The 21,943-nt window shown below is 46.6% G+C and overlaps 1 protein-coding gene across 1 annotated transcript in view; it reads left to right on the forward strand.

Annotated features, from left to right (window-relative positions):
* Positions 1–21,353: 21,353 nt before the first annotated feature.
* Positions 21,354–21,943, forward strand: part of WNT7B (Wnt family member 7B) — a 111,691-nt gene continuing 111,101 nt past the window's right edge. The window contains exon 1 of the mRNA XM_075602740.1: positions 21,354–21,770. Within this exon, the coding sequence (XP_075458855.1) occupies positions 21,700–21,770 (71 nt within the window). The 5' untranslated portion in view covers positions 21,354–21,699. The remainder of the gene's footprint in view (positions 21,771–21,943) is intronic.

Here is a 21,943-nt window from a genome sequence, read left to right on the forward strand (position 1 = left end):
GTATTGGTCAAGCGCTAAGGCGCGTTATTAACAGAGATTTTCAAGTGCGTTACCAAAAGCTAAAGCAAATCTTGTTATAATATTAGAAATGTATTGTTTATACACTTATTAAATTGTACACTTAATTATATAGAATATAATGTAATAATGACAGTATAAGCTACAATATCAATATATAATCTTTATTAATGTACAATTTTTAAAAAAAGTAAGCAAGCACATACTTAATTTATTTTAATTGTACATTAATAAAAATATGTAAGCATCAAATTTGACCTCAGATGAGAATCACTTGCCGAACTGGACAGCCCTTAAGAGGTTAATGGGTTCATTTACTAATGCGCTGCTTTTTTTCTTGGTAATTGTTTTTGAGGACACGATGCATCGTCCTGATTGTGAGTAAAGCAACGTGAGACTCTGCTTTGTAGACCTAATATCTGGCGGTAAAAAGCACCCAAAATTCCTATCTTCACAAGCAAACAACCTGCCCCATATCTGCAGTAAATTGCTAATAATTGTTGCCTCAGAGGAGTTCTAGCACATCTGCATAAACACGCCCTCTTTTGTTCACATCTGCATAAACACGCCCTCTTTCCTTCACATCTGCATAAACACGCCCTCTTTTGTTCACATCTGCATAAACACGCCCTCTTTCGTTCACATCTGCATAAACACGCCCTCTTTCGTTCACATCTGCATAAACACGCCCTCTTTCGTTCACATCTGCATAGACACGCCCTCTTTCGTTCACATCTGCATAAACACGCCCTCTTTCATTCACATCTGCATAAACACATCCTCTTTCGTTCACATCTGCATAGACACGCCCTCTTTCGTTCACATCTGCATAAACACGCCCTCTTTCCTTCACATCTGCATAAACACGCCCTCTTTCGTTCACATCTGCATAAACACGCCCTCTTTCGTTCACATCTGCATAAACACGCCCTCTTTCGTTCACATCTGAATAGACACGCCCTCTTTCGTTCACATCTGCATAAACACGCCCTCTTTCCTTCACATCTGCATAAACACGCCCTCTTTCGTTCACATCTGCATAAACACGCCCTCTTTCGTTCACATCTGCATAGACACGCCCTCTTTCGTTCACATCTGCATAAACACGCCCTCTTTCATTCACATCTGCATAAACACGCCCTCTTTCGTTCACATCTGCATAGACACGCCCTCTTTTGTTCACATCTGCATAAACACGCCCTCTTTCGTTCACATCTGCATAAACACGCCCTCTTTCGTTCACATCTGCATAAACACGCCCTCTTTCGTTCACATCTGCATAGACACGCCCTCTTTCGTTCACATCTGCATAAACACGCCCTCTTTCCTTCACATCTGCATAAACACGCCCTCTTTCCTTCACATCTGCATAAACACGCCCTCTTTCATTCACATCTGCATAAACACGCCCTCTTTCCTTCACATCTGCATAAACACGCCCTCTTTCCTTCACATCTGCATAAACACGCCCTCTTTCCTTCACATCTGCATAAACACGCCCTCTTTCGTTCACATCTGCATAAACACGCCCTCTTTTGTTCACATCTGCATAAATACGCCCTTTCATTCACATCTGCATAAACACGCCCTCTTTCGGTCACATCTGCATAGACACGCCCTCTTTCCTTCACATCTGCATAAACACGCCCTCTTTCATTCACATCTGCATAAACACGCCCTCTTTCATTCACATCTGCATAAACACGCCCTCTTTCGTTCACATCTGCATAAACACGCCCTCTTTCGTTCACATCTGCATAAACACGCCCTCTTTCATTCACATCTGCATAAACACGCCTCTTTCGTTCACATCTGCATAAACACGCCCTCTTTCCTTCACATCTGCATAGACACGCCCTCTTTCATTCACATCTGCATAAACACGCCCTCTTTCATTCACATCTGCATAAACACGCCCTTTCGTTCACATCTGCATAAACACGCCCTCTTTCATTCACATCTGCATAAACACGCCCTTTCGTTCACATCTGCATAAACACGCCCTCTTTCGTTCACATCTGCATAAACACGCCCTCTTTTGTTCACATCTGCATAAACACGCCCTCTTTCATTCACATCTGCATAAACACGCCCTCTTTCGGTCACATCTGCATAGACACGCCCTCTTTCCTTCACATCTGCATAAACACGCCCTCTTTCATTCACATCTGCATAAACACGCCCTCTTTCATTCACATCTGCATAAACACGCCCTCTTTCGTTCACATCTGCATAAACACGCCCTCTTTCGTTCACATCTGCATAAACACGCCCTCTTTCATTCACATCTGCATAAACACGCCTCTTTCGTTCACATCTGCATAAACACGCCCTCTTTCGTTCACATCTGCATAAACACGCCCTCTTTCGTTCATCTGCATGAAATAAAAAAAGCTTGTGGCGCAGAGTGACGCAGAGCACAACATCTTATCTAAAGACAATGGGAAACGTTTATTAGATTGCACTGGCAAAACACCAGCAAAAATGTCATGCAATGTGCTGGAGTCTTGGAATATGGCTTTCTTCAACCTCATCTACTATGTAACTATGTAACTATGTAACTATGTAACTATCTTCTTAGCATTTATATATGACCATGTCAGGGCTGCATAACAGGTGAAATACTGGTCTGGTACACAGCACCAGATCCCCCCCATTGTTGCTTAACATGGGGGTTGCACCCCCACCCCACCGCCATGCTGCTGCCTTTTTGCACCTGTTTTGCAGCAGGGGAGGGGAGACCAGGCTTTGGCAGATAGTGTTCCCTGCTTCCTTGTTGAAGTTTGCGAGGAAAAGGATTTGCTTCTTGTTGTACCTGCGGTGCATGGGGAAACGACGAGATGGTGACAGCTTGTGAGCACAGCGTGCAGGTGATGATACCGGAGTCCCAGTAACATATACAAGGTGGCAGTGCTCGGTGAGGGATATTTCCTAACCAAAGCCATTACCTCTGTGTTCGGCACACATCATTTGGGTCAGGGTTAACTCCTTCAATGCTGCAAAGAAAGACATTGCAGGGACTTCCAATAGGAAGTAAGTTAGACACACACCCAAGAGCAATATATACAGTATGCCAGGAGTGGCCAACTCGTCCTCAGGGGCCACCAACAGGTCAGGTTTTCAGGATTTCCCTGCTTCAGCACAGGTAGCCCAATCAGTGGCTCAATCAACAACTGAACCACTGATTGAGCCACCTGTGCTGAAGCAGGGAAATCCTGAAAGCTTGACCTGTTAGTGGCCCTTGAGGACTGGAGTTGGCCACCCCTGCACTATGCTAACGGTTTACTGCAGCGCTGCACAAATGTATGCCAATACTGAGTATGGCTAGGCAATGGCAAAGGAACATGTGACATTACTTTTTAATTAGGGTAACCACACATCCTGGTTTAGCCGGATTTTCATTAAACGTCCCGGTGTAGAGACAATTCTCTCAAAAATCATCCAAATGTCCCAGTTTTAAGCTTTTCTCTGTGTGGACTCACTTCAAACTCTTCAAACTGTAAAAAAAAAAAGACACAACCTGTTTTTATGTTATATAAAAAGGGTAAACATTTTCAATATATTGGTAAACGCTAATTAAACGATTTATTAATATTATTATTATTATCTTTTATTTGTGGAGCGCCAACAGCCGCTGCATGGCAAATGACCAAACCGCCATTTTGCTACACTCGAGAGATTGTGTTATGTTAGAAAAACTGAAATAAAGCAATCATACAGCATATATTGGGACGCTATTAAGCAAATACTATTATAATAATTATTTTTAAGGGAGGTCATTTGTTTTATAAATAATGTTTTAATGTTTTAATGTGTGGGATGACGTCATCGCGTTGACGTCGGAGGTCACGGGTGAGATCGCTCTAGTAGTGGGGAGGAAGGGAACACATTGGTGTATCGGAGGCTAAGGCGATTCTGGCGATCCAGCCACCTATGGGGCATTACACAGGCAATTGCTACTATAAATCGTGAGCATACTAGCTATAGCTGCACTTGACATACATGGTGAGACTGTTATTCTACTAATACTGCCATAGCAGCAGCTACACTGACTACAGCACAATTTGTATTATCTATGATTGTGACGCCCGACATTGCCTGATCCATACACTCTGAGCAACAGTTATACTCCCAACACACCCCTCCCTACATTTAGGTGGTATATCTTGCTTGCTTATTAGCGAGTACTATCAGTTCTAGTGACTATACCAGTTACTACCACCTTTACTATATATCCTCTCCACCTTGCGACTCTACCAGGAGGGTTTATCAATATATTTGTATTATAGTTATCCACTGCATACGCACCTCCTGCATACACCCGTACCTGTTTTAGTTGTTTTTACTATTCATTCTTGCGCCGTTATATTGTGTGTATATATAGATGTTTAATAAAAGTTTATTGTTTTGCCCATTAGGCAGTTTTAGGTAATTGTTTACTCCTAGCACTGGGTGCGATTACCAGGGTCTCCCCTATTGCTCACTCCCTATTCCTTCAAGAAGTACCCATTCCTTGCTATATACTCCACTAGCCAGACTGTGCAGTGACAAAAGGGATCTGTGGGAGATCACTCTGTTGTCCCCCTTTCTACTTGTTTTAATGTGTACCGGTTTTTACTTTTGAAAATCTGGTCACCCTATTTTTAACGCACTGCAACCCTCAAAGACACGTGACAAAGTGTCATGTCGGGGATGTCACACTTACAAGTACAAAGTAATGCTGGGCTGGCCCCCCATTCCTAGTGAGTACCCCTTAATGAGATCCCCTGATTTATACAATGATTTATACAGATGTGCTCGTGGTCACTTGCACACATCCATAGATACAGACAGACCCACATACGTCTGTACTGCTATATACTGCTGCGATTGGAAGCAGGGGTTTTCTTTGCTTGCATGCTCTAGCCCAGTGGTGCGCAAACTGGGGGGCGCGCCCCCTTGGGGGGGCGCAAGATTATGTAGGGGGGGCGCAGGCTGCGTGCGGGGAAACCTGGGGGCGGGCAGAGCTGTGCCAGAAGCTCCGTGCAGAGGCTGCTTCCAGTTCTCTGCTGTGTCTTGCAGAGGGGGCGGGGCCTTGTAGAGGGGGCGGGGCCTTCCCTGCACACAGACAAGCCCTTCTCCTCCTCCTGTCTTTTACCCGCCCGTTTTCAGCAGCACATGGGGGGACCGGAGCAGGTTTAGTTACTCCCTCCACCCAGTGTGTGTGTGTGTGTGTGTGTGTGTGTGTGTGTGTGTGTGTGTGTGTGTGTGTGTGTGTGTGTGTGTGTGTGTGTGTGTGTGTGTGTGTGTGTGTGTGTGTGTGTGTGTGTGTGTGTGTGTGTGTGTGTGTGTGTGTGTAGAAATGTGTGTGTGTATGTAGAAATGTGTGTGTATATGTATGTGTGTGTATATGTATATGTGTGTATATGTATATGTGTGTGTATGTGTTTTGTATGTATATGTGTGTGTGTATATGTATGTGTGTGTGTGTGTGTGTGTGTGTGTGTATATCTATATATGTATGTGTGTGTGTGTATATATAAAGTATGTGAATGTGTGTGTGTGTGTGTGTGTATATCTATATATATGTGTGTGTGTGTGTTTGTGTGTATATATATATGGATTGTTGTGTGTGTGTGTGGATGTGTGTGTGTGTGTGTGTGTGTGTGTGTGTGTGTATATGTGTGGATGTGTGTGTGTGTGTGTGTGCGCGCCTGTGCCTGTTGGTTGTCTGTGGGTGTGGGTGTTGGGATTGAGTGTTGTGTGTGTTGGTGGTGATTATGTGAGTGTTGGTTGTGACTGTGTGTGTGTAGTGATTGAGTGTGTGCTGTGTTGGTTGTGATTTGAGTGTGTGTTGTGTGTGTGTGTGTTGTGATTGAGTGTGTGTGTTGGTTGTGGGTGTTGTGATTGAATGCAGCGTTGCACAAACTGAGGGGGGGACGCCCCAGGCGCAAGATTATTTAGGCTGGGCGCGTGCAGAAAAAAAACCTGGTTGTGCAGGCGAAAAAGATGTGCGCGCGCGGGCGGCCAAATAGAATAGTGCAGGTGGGGCCACGTGATTCGGAGGTACGCGGAGGAGCACGCCCCAGCGCTGTGATGTCAAACGCCCCTCCCTCCGGTGTCTGCCTACAATAGCGCTGTGGTCCTGCTCTCCTCCGCTGGCAACTTGCCTAGCTGCGATCCTCTTCATGTGAGAGGGTAGCTGCCACTATATCAATCATACTATGAATGTACAGAAATAATAAAAAAAAGTGTAAACACTTCCCCGCTCGTGCTTGCAAAATTATGCAGGACACCCTGTGCTCATGCTTGGAGAGTTGGTGATGTCACCGCTCTCAGCGGCAGCGTGGACGCAGCCTAATTTTGCAAGAGCGAGCTGTTGAAGTATGTAAGTATTTAGGCTGCGCTTATAGTGCCGGCGACGCGACGTCGCCCGAAAACAAATGCATTGTCGCCGCCGCCTCGTGCGCTTATAGTAAGCGTGCCGTGGCAACGTGATTTTTTGAAGCCGGCAATATTTGATTTTTAAGGGGCTGTCGCCTCATGTGACAGCCCCTGAACCAATCAATGGCCTGGTCGCCCACGCCGCCGCCGCAAAGCGAAATACAACTTTCGCTAGCGGCGACGGGTGACGTCGCGGGCACTATACGCGCGGCCTTAGACATATTTGTATTTACATTGTATACCGTTTAATAAAGGGTTTTTTTTCATGGGATTTTGATTACATCAGGCAGGGGGGCCCGAGAAATTTCATGGATAAAAAGGGGGGCTCGGCATAAAAAGTTTGCTCACCCCTGCGTCTAGCCCAGCTATTGTTAAAGACATATTACAGTATGCATATTTTTGGCTGGCATAGCTAGCTGTTTAGTATACTAACCAATTTATTAAGGACTAGCTGATATACCCGGCGTTGCCCGGGCGTGGAAGGGCAGGGGGCATGGAGTGGAAGGGTGGGGGCCAAGGGGAGTGGAAGGGCGGGGGGGGCCAAGGGGCATGGAAGGTCGGGGAGGGCCAAAGGGCACGGAGGGGCGGGGGGGAAAGGGCACGGAGGGGCAAAGGGCATGGAGGGGCAGGGGGGCAAAGGGCACGGAGGAGCGGGGGTGGCCAAAGGGCAGGGAGGGGCGGGGGGGCTAAGGGCAGGGAGGGGCGGGGGGGCTAAGGGCAGGGAGGGGCGGGGGGGCCAAAGGGCAGGGAGGGGGGGCCAAAGGGCAGGGAGGGGCGGGGGGGCCAAAGGGCAGGGAGGGGCGGGGGGGCCAAAGGGCAGGGAGGGTCCAAAGGGCAGGGAGGGGCGGGGGGCCAAAGGGCAGGGAGGGGCGGGGGGGCCAAAGGGCAGGGCGGGGGAAACGGCAGGGAGGGGCGGGGGGGGCCAAAGGGCAGGGCGGGGGAAACGGCAGGGAGGGGCGGGGGGGGCCAAAGGGCAGGGAGGGGCGGGGTAGGCCAAAGGGCAGGGAGGGGCGGGGGGGGGGGCCAAAGGGCAGGGAGGGCAGGGGGGCAGGGAGGGAGGGGGGCAAAGGGCAGGGGGGCAAGAGGGCAGGGAGGGAGGGGGGCAAAGATGAGGGGGGCAAGAGGGCAGGGAGGGGGGCAAGAGGGCAGGGATGGGGGCAAAGGGCAGGGGGAGGGAGGGCAGGGGGGCAAAGGGCATTAGGAGGGAGGGCAGGGGGGCAAAGGGCATTGGGAGGGAGGGCAGGGGGCAAAGGGCATTGGGAGGGAGGGCAGGGGGGCAAAGGGCATTGGGAGGGAGGGCAGGGGGCAAAGGGCATTGGGAGGGAGGGCAGGGGGGCAAAGGCATTGGGAGGGAGGGCAGGGGGGGCAAAGGGCAGGGGGGGGCAAAGGGCAGGGGGAGGGAGGGCAGGGGGGGCAAAGGGCAGGGGGGCAAAGGGCAGGGTGAGTCAGGGCCGCGGTAAATAACCCATTCCCCTGCGTTTCCTCACCTTGCACACGGGCGCGCTCCTGTTCCTCCGGGTACCGGCCGCCCTCCTCCTCCACCTCGGGCTCCTCCGCGGAGAGGCTGAGACGCTCCGGTGAGGAGGTGCTGCGGAGAGGCAGAGACAGCCGGAGGAGAGGCGGAGACAGCCGGAGGAGCGGCCTGTGCGAGGGGAGTGCCGCGTGCTCTGGGTGGGGGTGGGGGGGGGAGCGAGCGCCAGGTGAGGGGAGAGCCGCGTGCTCTGTGTGTGTGGGGGGGGGGCGGTTGAGCGGGGGGGGGGGGGGGTGAGCGGCGGGGGTGTGGAGGGGGGGGAGCGCCGGGTGAGGGGAGAGCCGCGTGCTCTGTGTGTGTGGGGTGGGGGAGTGAGCGGTGGGGGGGGTGGGGGTGAGCGGGGGGGGTGAGCAGGGGGGTGAGCGCCGGGTGAGGGAGTGGCCTATGGGTGGTGAGAGCCGTGGGGAGGTGAGAGTCCCCCGCTGTGTCCCGGGCGCTCGCTCCGCTCCCCCGCTGACTGTAGCGGTGCCGGGGGGGGGGGGGGGGGAGGAAAAAGCGCGGGAAAGCGGGAGACCCGGGGAGAGGAGGAGGTGCGCGCAGGTTCCGATGAGCGCCGCGTTTTGTGTGTGTGTGTGGTGTGTGGTGTGTGACACTGTGTGTGTGTGTGTGTGGTGTGTGTGTGTGTGTGACACTGTGTGTGTGGGCCCGTCACTCCGCCTCAGGCCAATGAGAGGTGTGTGGGGGCGGGCGTCCCAAGGGAGCAATCTCATTAGCCTGGCCCAAGGTCCAATGAGATTGCCGCTAGGGACACAGGGAGGGACACAGGGAGACACATACAGACACGGACACATAGGACACTTTCACAAATATATAGTAGATGAGCCGGTTTGAAAGTTCGAAATCCAAACTGCGAACTTTGAATTTTCGAATGCAAGCCAAATTTGAGCCCAAACCCCGAGAAAGCCTCAACCTCTGATTTTGTTGTGTTTTAAATAAATTGTGTAAAACGTTGATTTCGCTAACGGAAAAAAAAATTCAAAACAAAAACCAGAAGAATTTCAGCAAAATCAAAAACTCGTTTTTTTTAAGGACCAAAAGACAAAAAAAAAACAGTGAACGAGACACCCCTTACACTTTATCGACCAGGGATATATCTTATGAGAATACAAATGTCGTCACTTTTTGGTCAGCAGATTGATTATCTCGATCTGATTAGACGTCGGAGCCTGTTCTCTTCTGTAAGTAGGTGTATCGTCCACTAACATTTTAGGCAAATAACTGAAAAGGAAGTTACTGCTGAGATTTGCTTGCAGAGCAAATGAAACACGGATTCTCAGCAACAGAAGGATACAAATTGGGAATCTGTATTTAGCATGTGAATACCTTCATTACTTTAAATATTTCATCACTGGATGTCTCAGGCTGAAACTTTCAAAATCAAATGCGGAGCCTGAAAAGTAGGAGGTGTGCCTCATTTCTGACTTGAATTACTATACTTTTTTTTTTTTTTTTAAATATTGTTTTTATTAGATTTCCAAATAGTGCAAATAATAGACATCGGATATCTAACAATAAAACCGTGTGAACAGACTTATATATTGAATACAAATATTATTAATAATATCAGTAGAATAATATAGAATTGAAGGACTATACTTTAAGCATGGACCTTTTGGCTTTTTGTTTTAAAGTATAACCCAACTGTCTTTAAATTCTGTGCAGAATGAAAGAAGAAAGCCCCCTCGCGCTCTTGTGAAAGTGGGGTTTATTAGCAGTGGTCAACGTTCCGGTTCTCTCCTGAATTCCACCAGTTAATCACATTGCAAAGCCAATATAACCAGGCTGGCACCGATGAGACCCAAATGGTCAAAACAACTGTCTGTGAGTAGGGTTACTGGGCCCCACGCTAATCTATGCACAGACCAGAATTTAACACTAATTTTCAGATCACCCGCCTCAACATTGAAATCTCCCGCTAACCCGGTAGAAGGAGAAAAATGACGACTTGTAGCGGAGAGTTGGCGTGTCTGCATTGCATGTCTGGAGGTACCAATAAATATAAGTTTATTTTATCAATAATTTACATTTTTATTCCTGTGAGTGATTGTGTAGGCCGGGCCCAGTGCAATGCTTTGCCCGGGGGCCTATAATGCTGTGAAGACGGCCCTGATTAAGGGGAACGACAGGATTGCGGACCAGTCTCAGACGTGCTAATGCCAAATAAGTGGGATTTTTATTTACTGTGCACTAGTTAATTTGTAAGATAAATATAAGCACCGATAGAAAATGGGCTCATGTCTTTTAAATATGACACACACTTATGTTTCATAAGTAGACGAACACTAGAAAAATGGTTGATATGAATGGAGGTGAAGGGGGGGAGGTGAAGGGGGGAGGGAGGAGAGGTGAATGGGGGGAGGGGAGGTGAATGGGGGGAGGGGAGGTGAACGGTGGGGGAGGTGAAGAGGGGGGACGGGAGCTGAAGGAGGGAGAGGGGAGGTGAAGGGGGGGAGGTGAAGGGGGAGGGGAGGTGAATGGGGGGGAGGGGAGGTGAATGGGGGGAGGGGAGGTGAATGGGGGGGAGGGGAGGGGGGAGGTGAAGGGGGGCAGGGAGGTGAAGGGGGGCAGGGAGGTGAAGGGGGGGAGGGGAGGGGAGGTGAAGGTTGGGGAGTGGAGGTGAAGGGGGGGAGGGGAGGTGAAGGAGGTGAAGGGGGGAGGGGGGTAAATGGGGGGGAGGGGAGGTGAAGGGGGAGGGGGAGGAGGTGAAGGGGGGAGGGGAGGTGAGGGGGGGGAGGGGAGGTGAAGGGGGGAGGGTAGGTGAAGAGGGGTGGAGTAGGGGAGGGGGTGGAGTAGGGGAGGGGGTGGAGTAGGGGAGGGGGTGGAGTAGGGGAGGGGGTGGAGTAGGGGAGGGGGTGGAGTAGGGGAGGTGGGAGGGGGTGGAGTAGGGGAGGGGGTGGAGTAGGGGGGGTGGAGTAGGGGAGGTGGGAGGGAGTGGAGTAGGGGAGGGGGTAGGGGAGGGGGTGGAGTAGGGGAGGGGGTGGAGTAGGGGAGGTGGGAGGGGGAGGGGGTGGAGTAGGGGAGGGGGTGGAGTAGGGGAGGTGGGAGGGGGTGGAGTAGGGGAGGTGGGAGGGGGAGGGGGTGGAGTAGGGGAGGTGGGAGGGGGTGGAGTAGGGGGGGAGGGGGTGGAGTAGGGGAGGTGGGAGGGGGTGGAGTAGGGGGGGAGGGGGTGGAGTAGGGGAGGTGGGAGGGGGTGGAGTAGGGGAGGGGGTGGAGTAGGGGAGGGGGTGGAGTAGGGGAGGTGGGGGGGGGTGGAGTAGGGGAGGTGGGGGGGGGGTGGAGTAGGGGAGGTGGGGGGGGGGTGGAGTAGGGGAGGTGGGAGGGGGTGGAGTAGGGGAGGGGGTGGAGTAGGGGAGGTGGGAGTGAGGGGGAGGTTTGAGGGTGACTGGGGGGAGGTTTGAGGGTGACTGGGGGGTGGTTTGAGGGTGAGTGGGGGGTGGTTTGAGGGCGGGTGGTGCAGGGGGGCCGCTTGGTTCCCCGATGGCTCGGGCCTCTCCCCCCCAGGTTTGTCCCCCAATTGCTCGGGCCGCTCCCCCCTCCGCCCGGTTCCCCGATGGCCCAGCCAGCCGACGGAGGCGTGTGCACGCGGCAGCAGGATGCACCATGTGTGTTCCTGGCCTGAAGCGGGAGGCTGCGGGGGTGAGGTAGGGGGACATCATTTATCTCCTGCTTGCTTCCGGGTGGTTGAGGCGGGATGCGCCTGGTGCAGGGGTGTGAGGCGGCAGTCCGGCGCCAGGGGTGTGAGGCGGGAGGTGCAGGGGTGTGAGGCGGCAGGGGTATGAGGCGCAGGGGTGTTTGGCGGCAGGGGTGTGAGGTGGGAGGCGCAGGGGTGTGAGGCGGGAGGCACGGGTGTGAGGCGGCAGGGGTGTGAGGCGGGAGGCACAGGGGTGTGAGGCGGGAGGCGCAGGGGTGTGAGGCAGCGTTTTTTACTGACTTACCTGGGCGGGAGGTGGCGGCAGCGGCTGGTGCACATCGTGTGGTAGGCCGTCTTGGAGAGGAGCACTCGGTGTGAGGGTGGTGTGTGTGTAAGAGTGGGTCAGACCACACCGGCCAATGAGAGCCATGGGGGGGCGGGCGTGCCGAGGGACCAATCAGATTGGCCCGAGGCGGAGTGACGGACCGACGGACCAATCTGATTGCCCAGAAGCACAGCTAACATACGTTTAAAAAAAAAAAAAAATATATATATATATAGATTTGCTACCATCTGCTACACTGACTGACACATTGAGAAGCTTACCACATCTACATATCCTCACCTCATTCCAGTGCCTGTTTTCCATGGGAATCCTGTAAGTAGGATATTCATAGAGCCAAGTTATCGCTTTATCTCTATATTACTGAACCATCTACACTTAGTAGTTGGTTTTTTCCATTCTCTTCCGGCAGATATGCTCCCCCTGGATTACAAGAATATCATTCCAGTTTTTGGAGCCAGTGAAGACAGGATCCACCAGAGGGTTTGAGCTGGTTATCAGTATCATTTGTATTATTGCACGTGTATATCACATTATTTATTTTAGTAATTATATTGTAGTTAGCGCCTTTTGTCACTATCACGCATTCATTCTGAACATGATGAACATACATCTTTTTTCAGCCTCATCTACTATGTAACTATGTAACAGGACAGGACAAATACACACAGGACAGGCACTAAGACCCACCTTTCTCCTGCCCATGCGACTTCCTCCTATCCTGTCCACACCCCGGAGGATCCTGATACCACCTTCTGATTGGCTGCATTACCCAGCAGCAGCCAATCAGGGGGAGGAAACTGCCCAGCTCCCTGCAATTACCCTGCACCATTTTGATCCTCTCACTGAACCTCATCTACTTAGTAACTATGTAACTCAGGGGTTCTTAACTCCAGTCCTCAAGACCCCCTAACTGGCCAGGTTTAAAGAATACCCCAGCTTCAGCACAGGTGGCTAATCAGTGGCTCAGTTGGAGACTGAGCCTCTGATTGATCCACCTGTGCTGAAGCAGGGATATCCTGAAAACCTGACCTGTTGAGGGGTCTTGGAGGACTGGAGTTGAGGACCCCTGATGTAACTGATTAAATGAAAGTCGAAACATTGGGGGACAGCCCTCTGGACCTCTTAAAAAAAGTTATATAATATTTATGTGCGAACACAGACGGACAGAACCTCTAGGAAATAAACCTCCTTTCCTCCAAAAAGGTGCTGCTGGGTTTCTGATTTTAGAAGTAGTACTATTCGTAGTACCATCAGCTCGATGCATTCATATTAACAGGGTCGACTTGATGGCGGTTCCACCGGCGCCATCGCACCCAGCCCTGCGCTCTTTCCCCGCAACAGTTAAACTGATTGTCGGGAGAGAGCGAGGGGCCTCTGTAAGTGTCTCTTACCAGCGACATCCCCTCCAACAGCGTCCCGTCATGGCACTGCGACGTCACATGGTGTCGCGACAACGTAACGCTGCATGGCGCCGTGTTGCCATGACAACATGGGGCGTACCGTCATGTGACTCCGCGATGTCATGACGCCGCCACGTCTGAGGAGGAGAAAGGCCCCGCGTAAACCCCTGCTCCGAGCCCTGCAAAATTACAAGCCATCCCTGTTTATGGTATCAGTGGTGAAAGTGGCTTAAAAAGTAGTGGTACTGTGTCTGAGTGGGAGAAAGCCCCTTTGACCATGTTTTAGAAAGATCGATACACTATTTATGTTTAGAAAGCAGAAAGGGAGAAAAGCTTCCTAATTGTATTTTCTTTAAATAGAAAACGGAATAATTGGGCTGTCAACAAAAAAGTAGCGATACCCTGGGGTTGTAAATAAAAAAGTAATGGTAACACCTAGTCCCATCACACTCCTCCACTGATATTAATTCATATTTATAATGAGCACACGCGAGCAGGGTTTTATATCCGCACCTGCTGCCCTGTCATATAAATTCTGTAGTTGGCAATGATACTGTAGCAAATAACAAAGGAAAATATCACTTTCTGCAACTCTGCTTTTCGCCATTATCTCTTATCAAATCAGTACTTCTACTGCTGCAAGGGATTCTGGGAAATAGTATACAAACAAGCGCACAGTGTCACCTTTTGCTTCAAATCCATTTTAACATGAACACCTATAAGCTTATGCCTGCTGCATTCACAAGTTTTCAGTACAGCTTGGGTCAAAGTGCATAGGAAATACACCTACACACAGAGCACTTTCTATGGCAGTGTTTTTCAACGAGGGTTCCCAGGGCCCCCCTAAAGGGTTCCCTGCAACTTTCTGGTCATTTGAAAATGGTATCAAATACAGAAGAATTTACAATGCATTTGATCACAGAGTTACTATTAGAGAGGGTTGGGGTTCCTCAGAAGTTCACTTAGGGTTCCTTAACCAAAAAAAAGTTGGAAACCACTGTTCTAAGGTCTCATCAATGCGAGGATGGATGTAGTAGCTTTGCCATTTGAAGCTGGGATAGGTTTCAACGACACCTTAAATAAGATATGGTGGGTAAAAAAAAGTGACAAAAACCCTCCACCTTATAGCATACAGCAAATTAAAATATCACTTGCATATTCACGTCTCAGACAGGTCGGCAACCCTGGCTTTTCCCCATTATCTCTTAGCATACAGTGCTTCCACTGCAGCCAGGGATTCTGGGTAATTACATGCATTTGAGCACACAGTGTCACCTTTTACTTCTTTTTAGCCAAGTCCAGTACTCAAGAGCTACCAACAGGTCAGGTTTTCAAGACATCCCTGCTTCAGCAAAGGTGGCCCAATCAGTGGGTCAGCCAAAGACTTAGCCACCTGTGCTGAAGCAGGGATATCCTGAAAACCTGACCTGTTGGTAGCTCTTGAGGACTGGAGTTGGCTACCCCTGTACTACCAATGCTGTCTACCTTCATTTTTACAGCCTGGCTGTTCAGCTTTTGTCCAGCAGGTGGTAGCCTTGACCAGTTGAAGCCCTACACAGGAGACTGGAGAAGATGCTAAAAGGAAAAGAAACAAGATCCTTTCAAACAATCTGTTTCCCCATCTCTGCTCCTGACACAGTCTGCTTAACAGCTCAATTACCTTTTCCATTCAATCCCCCGGTTATTCTAGAAAACTTGTTAACATTTGCTGTCTACAGAGACCATCCTTGAAAGGGACCACCCAGAAATCCCCCTGCAAATAATACAAATATATGAAATCATTTGCAATGTTCTAAAATACGCTCGAATTGTAGGAAGCAAAAAATGTAATCCATTGAGGATTGCCTTTGATCACTGAGATAAAAATGATGGATAATGCTTTATTTATGTGCAAACAATCACGTGAATCTAAGAGAAGGAAACGCAAAATTACCCCCGATTCTATAAAAAATAAAGACCTTAATAGGAAATATCACTCTGCTAAAGGGAGCCGAAAAGGTGTTAATGTATATTATGTATAAAATGAAACACAACAAATAGGCACGTAAGATACTGATATGAAATAAAATAAAATATAAAGCAAAAAACTTATGAGATTTTTAAAAAATATATATGTTTTTAAGAGGAATTTTTTTTTTAAACTCTGCAATCAAATATAAAGCATTTAGGAGCAAACGGTTTCGCTGCATATTACAATATGTCATGGAGTGACGGTTTATATGGAGAAACACAAAGAGTTAATATGAATAACACTGCGCACAATGGGAAGTATTCGTTTTTGGGAATCCTTTTCTATTTTTTTTTGTGTGAGTCTAATAAACCTCCGGTAAAATGCGAATATTAATATCAATAGGAATACATTAAGACTACACTAAGCTTGATTGATTCAAAATAGAAAGTGCCTGCCCTGCCTGGGGTTATGTACCAGTCTCCGGGCTGCAGAACTGTCAAATATCCATCACCAGACTCACCAAAGAACAAAATAACTCCATTGCTATCAAGACTTTGATGTACAACTGTATTCTCTTTTATTTGGACACGATTTCCAATGTTTGCCTGGTAATGGCATCGTATTGTTTATCACTTCTGGAAGCGGTATGTTTTGAATAGCATTTGTTTGTCCCATTTTTGTTGTATTAACCCTTCCAGCAGTGCCAGTTTCAAGGCAGGGGGTGGTCAACGCCAGTCCTCAAGGGCCACCAACAGGTCAGGTTTTCAGGATATCCCTGCTTCAGCACCGGTGGCTCAGTCATTCTGACAGAACCAGTGATTAATAAGCCATCGGTGCTGACCAGGAAACACCTGACCTGTTTTTGGCCCTTGAGTACTGGAGTTGGTCATTCCTGGTTTAAATTTTGACCAAATGCTTCAGTTCTGCTATACATGTAGGTTTGGATTGCGCACAGAGTGCAATTAAATTAAAGTTATTTTCTGGAGATAATGCAGCGCAGCTACCATCAGATCCTCTCAGGGGATTGTAAAAAGTAACCTTCTTTCTTTCTTCAACAAGACATGCCAAAATGATCAAAGATTTCCCCGTCAGGTTCCGTGGTTATCACATTTCTCTTTGTATCTCCGTGAAGTATGCAGGAAGGGATTATATTAACCCTTTGGCATTTCTTTAAATGACCTCAGTTCACATAGTAAACCGTAGGCGAGCAATTATTTTTAGACAACTGCACTCAAGAAATCTAGACTAGATTAGATGCAAGATGGGAAACTTTTTTGAGGGGACAGCAAGAAGGTTCCTCAATTATGGGGTACATGGCTCTCCAAGATGTACGTGCAACATTTTTGGCAAAGTTCGCGAGTCGGGTAACATTTGGCACGCATTTGACGAAAATGTAAATCCGCAAGTTTTCGCCTAAAAAAAAAAAACTCGCCAACAATTAAACATCAATGTGCAAGGTCACCCGACCCTTTTCATACTGCCACTTACGTAACATTTTGGTGGCGAAATTTTTGAATTTGGGGTGAAAATTACAAAATACCCACTTCGAGCCATGGAACTTTTTAAAACATTTCAAGAAAAAAAAATGCTAAATTTACAGATATGTCATGAAAAGCAGCACTTTTGAAGACATTTCGCCTCTATTCTTCTTCAATAAGTAGAATAAATGTGTCGGTCAGTGATGAAAGTCTGGTTGGTTGTAAATGGATCAAAACCTTTTTTTTTATCCAACCCACAGTTCCATCGTCTTCTTGAAGAATCAATATCACATAAACCTTTCTAAAATATCACTAATAGAGCTACATAAAGTGATACAGTATATGAGGTTGAAAAAAAAAACCCCATACATCCACTGGGTTGAACTTTAGTCAATTCTATTTTTTGTTTAGTTTAGATTTATTGACCCAGAGAGAGACAAACAAAAAAAAAACCTAGTGAAATATTTACTAATTGTGTCTCATATAGGGGAAATACACGCCTACCTGACAGTACTATCAATCCGATTTCTTCCTGGAGCAACACTGTGCCCATGCTTCACTTATTCAATATATTCCTGTGTATCTTTCCTTTCTAAAAAGATGTATGTGAGAGAAAATACTACATTGCACTCTTAAACATAAATTGGGTATACAACCGTGACAAATGATAGTGATATATTCAAACAAATAGTCTATCGGTCCCGGCAGCTCAGGTACGTCTCTCTCACCCAGAGAGAAGAAATAGCCCAATGGGAACTAATGACCCTATAGAGCAGGGAAGAGTCAAAAGAAAGAAGAGAGAAAAAATAGTGTGATCTGTGATTAAATAAACCTACACCTTCCCACTTCAATTCAGAAACTCACACGATCATGTCTTGGTATAAGCATATACTGTATGTAGAGGTCAATGGGATCAGCTTCTGGAAACCTCGTCCATCTACGATTTCGGAGAAGATGTTTCCTGGGATGGGAGTACAGGTGTTTCCCTGGAATCCGCTCTGAGACACCTCTCCTTCTTTCAGCTACGACCTGTGAGCTTGTATGGTAGTGTAGGACAGAGGGGCTCAACTCCAGTCCTCAAGCCCACCGCCCCCGCCCTCCCCCCAACAGGTCAGGTTTTCAGGATATTCCAGCTTTGGCACAGGTGGCTCAATCAAAGACTCATTCGAAGACTGGCAAAAAAAAAACAAGAGTTACATCTGAGACTCTACAGGCCTCAGTTAGCATGTTAAATGTTAAAATTCATGACTACAATTAGAAAAAGACTAAACAAGTATGGTTTGTTTGGAAAGGTTGCCAGGAGAAAGCCTCTTCTCTCTAAAAAGAACATGGCAGAACGGCTTAGGTTTGCAAAGTTGCATCTGAACAAACCACAAGACTTCTGGAACAATGTCCTTTGGACAGATGAGACCAAAGTGGAGATGTTTGGCCATAATGCACAGCGCCACGTTTGATGAAAAACCAAACACAGCATATCAGCACAAACACCTCATACCAACGGTCAATCACGGTGGTGGAGGGGTGATGATTTGGGCTTGTTTTGCAGCCACAGGACCTGGGAACCTTGCAGTCATTGAGTTGACCATGAACTCCTCTGTATACCAAAGTATTCTAGAGTCAAATCTGAGGTCATCTGTCCGACAGCTAAAGCTTGGCCGAAATTGGGTCATGCAACAGGACAATGATCCCAAGCACACCAACAAATCTACAACAGAATGGCTGAAAAAGAAAAGAATCAAGGTGTTGCAATGGCCCAGTCAAAGTCCAGACCTCAACCCGATTGAAATGCTGTGGCGGGACCTTATGAGAGCTGTGCATAAACAAATGCCCACAAACCTCAATGACCTGAAGCAACGTTGTAAAGAAAATTGGGCCAAAATTCCTCCACAACGATGTGAGAGACTGATAAAGTCATACAGAAACCGATTACTTCACGTTATTGCTGCTAAAGGTGGTTCTACAAGCTATTGAATCATAAGGTGTACTTAGTTTTTCACACATGGCTTTTCCATTTTGGCTTTATTTTTGTTAGATAAATCATGGCACGGTGTAATATGCATGTGTTGTTGTTCATCTGAGGTTGTATTTACCTAATTTTAAGACCTGCTAAGGAACAGATGATTGTTATTATGTCCATAGAATTCAAAGAGGGTGTACTTTCTTTTTCACACAACTGTATGTGTATGTTACTATGTGTGTGTATATATATATATTTATTTTTTTTATTTTTACACACACACACATATATTATATATATATATATATATATATATATATATATATATATATATATATATATATATATATATATATATATATATATATATATAATATATGTGTGTGTGTGTAAAAATAAAAAAAATAAAAATACTGTAGCTCTCTCTGTAGGGTATAAATAAGGTTTTAATAAATCAAGCATACGGGGTCAAATGCAGAAAAAAGGAAGCAGCGTTTCGGACCCCCCGGTCCTTTATCAAGCTCCAGTATTTTTCATTTTTATATTGTCCAAGCCCCCTATCTGCAAAGGTAAGTAACTTTATATATGTTTGATATACCTGTTTGAGTGCCCTGAACTTCTGTTTTCTTGTATGTTATATATATATATATATATAGGGTCCCCTGGCTTCAAACACTTAACACCCTACCTTATCTACAGTAAATATCTGTTGTTTTTTTCCCTCTCTCTACACTGTATTAGCCATTGAATCCTTTGAATATCAGTGTTGCTGACCCGAGGAAGAGAGGAGAACTCTCGAAAGCTTGTGCTATGACATAAATTGTTAGTCCAATAAAAAAGGTATCACCTAATACTGAAGAACTCATTTATTCTGCACTATATATATATATATATATATATATATATATATATATATATATATATATATATATATATATATCTACATACATTTTCATTAAAAAGATGTCTAACCTTTTCTTAAAGATATCTAATGTATCTGCCACCACCGTCACCATGGCTAGTACATTTCACAAACCACTTTTTGAAGACATTTCCGCCTAGGCGCAGGCGACTATTACCCAGGAATGCAAGAATTGCCGCAAAGTGTGATTTGGCAGGTGAGCTTCTTAGTTTCAGGCTCAACTCCAGTCCTCAAGATCCCGCAACAGGTCAGGTTTTAAGGATATCCAAGCTTCAGCACAGGTGGTTCAATCAGTCCCTGCTTCAGCACAGGTGCTCAATCAGTCCCTGCTTCAGCACAGGTGCTCAATCAGTCCCTGCTTCAGCACAGGTGCTCAATCGGTCCCTGCTTCAGCACAGGTGCTCAATCAGTCCTTGCTTCAGCACAGGTGGCTCAATCAGAGGCTCAGTCTTTGACTAAGCCTCTGATTGAGCCCCCTGTGCTGTAGCTGGGATATCCTTAAAACCTGACCTGTTGGGGGGTCTTGAGGACTGGAGTTGAGCACCCCCTGATTTAGTGTATGCACAAGTCAGTGAGTGTCAGTGTTAGTATATGGGGTGTTTAGGAGGAGTGAGTTGGGACAGATACTTTGCGATGCATTGTGGCAGCTAAGGGGTTAATGAAATGTATCAAAATCTGATACATTGAATGTCATGTTTAACAAGCTTCTTACATTAGCCACTGCAGCAGGAAGAGGGAATGAAATGAGTTGTAATTAGCTACTACTTTAAGCAAAATAAAAGAACTGACACAATAAATCAAAATATAATATGCCTTTAAAGTGGTATTTTTTTTTTCAACGTTTGCATTACTTTGAAAGCAGTAAAAAACGTTTATTTATCAGGTGGAATTTGATGTAATTATTGTCCTTACCTGGATCCTTTCTAATTCTTGGTCTTATGTTTTATATTTGTTCAAATTGATCTTTTTACTGATTGTTTTATGTTCTGAGAAATTCATCCACAAATTGACATTCTAGACTTGGAGTATAGAGAAACGTGCTCTAAATTAGCATTTTGTCCCATTCATAAAATGGGGAAAGGCTTTTAAGGCGTTTAATCCCCACCCAAAGAATTCTAGTATCCAGATATAGTGGAATTATATAATGAGAGAGGGACATAATACGCAGAAACCCTAAATGAAAAAGAAAAAAGAAACACAAGTTTGTATTAGTAGCAAAATGCAGATACAGTTTAATTAATATTTCTATTAATTGGTGTCTTTAAAGTGCTAAAGGTTAATTTACTGAGATGTCGACTAGGAAGCTAATTTCACTTTTATTTACACACAATAGTATGAGATACTGTATATCATACAAAACTCACTTCTTTTTCCACCTTTTATGATTCTCTGAAAGTACTGATAGGCAGGTTACAGTGGGATGCAGTGAGGAAGGGAATCCAACGTATTATTTATAAATGATTATAGTATCATGAATAAATGAGGTATTGATTAAAGGACTTCCTGAGATAGGAGATGTGAATAAAGCTATGAGAATGCCTGTGCAGAAAGAGACAGAAATCAAAGTTCCTGTAGACACAGTAAGTGAGGGAGAGTGACATACTGTAGAGAGTGTAAAGTGACAGTGAGTGAGAGAGAGAAAGGGAGAGAGGACGAGAGAGAGAGGGTGAGAGAGAGAGAGAGAGAGAGATCCTCCTACCTGCAGCCAAATACATAGCATGTTACCTGGAGAAGTCAGAACAAGTAAAAACACATTGAACTTCAAGACTGGATGGAGTAGTTGTTCAAGAGCAGGCTTCCTAACTCTCTCACTCCCTTAGCAGGCTGCTTTCTTTGGGTTGAGAGATAATCCTCATTGCCATTCCACTCCTCAAATCAAAACCTCTTCATGGATTTAGGCAGAGCAGAATGCATGAGCATTGTGTTTTTACAAGCAAACCGACTCTCCCTGGGTTAACTCAAATATGCAATTGCCTGGGATGTAATCTGCAAACTGCAGTCATTTTTTCCTAAATTTTATGGCTCAGTTTTTTCTCTAGACCATGCACAGACACTTTCGGAGGTGGATTTTCTATGTGTTTCTCTGCTTTGGAGTCATCTATATGAAATTAGGGTGAGTACATATACTGTATTATCCTTTTCTACACAATTGCATGAACAGCCACTCGGTTTCATAAGCGTTTGTGCAAGAGGTGAAGGGGAGCACAGGATGTGTTTAAAGCAGACTGCAAATCAGAATAAAGTGACATCTCTTTTCTTTGTGTTCAGTGGAACTGAACTGATTTT

Source organism: Ascaphus truei, chromosome 5, assembly GCF_040206685.1.
Source record: "Ascaphus truei isolate aAscTru1 chromosome 5, aAscTru1.hap1, whole genome shotgun sequence".
NCBI lineage: Eukaryota > Metazoa > Chordata > Amphibia > Anura > Ascaphidae > Ascaphus > Ascaphus truei.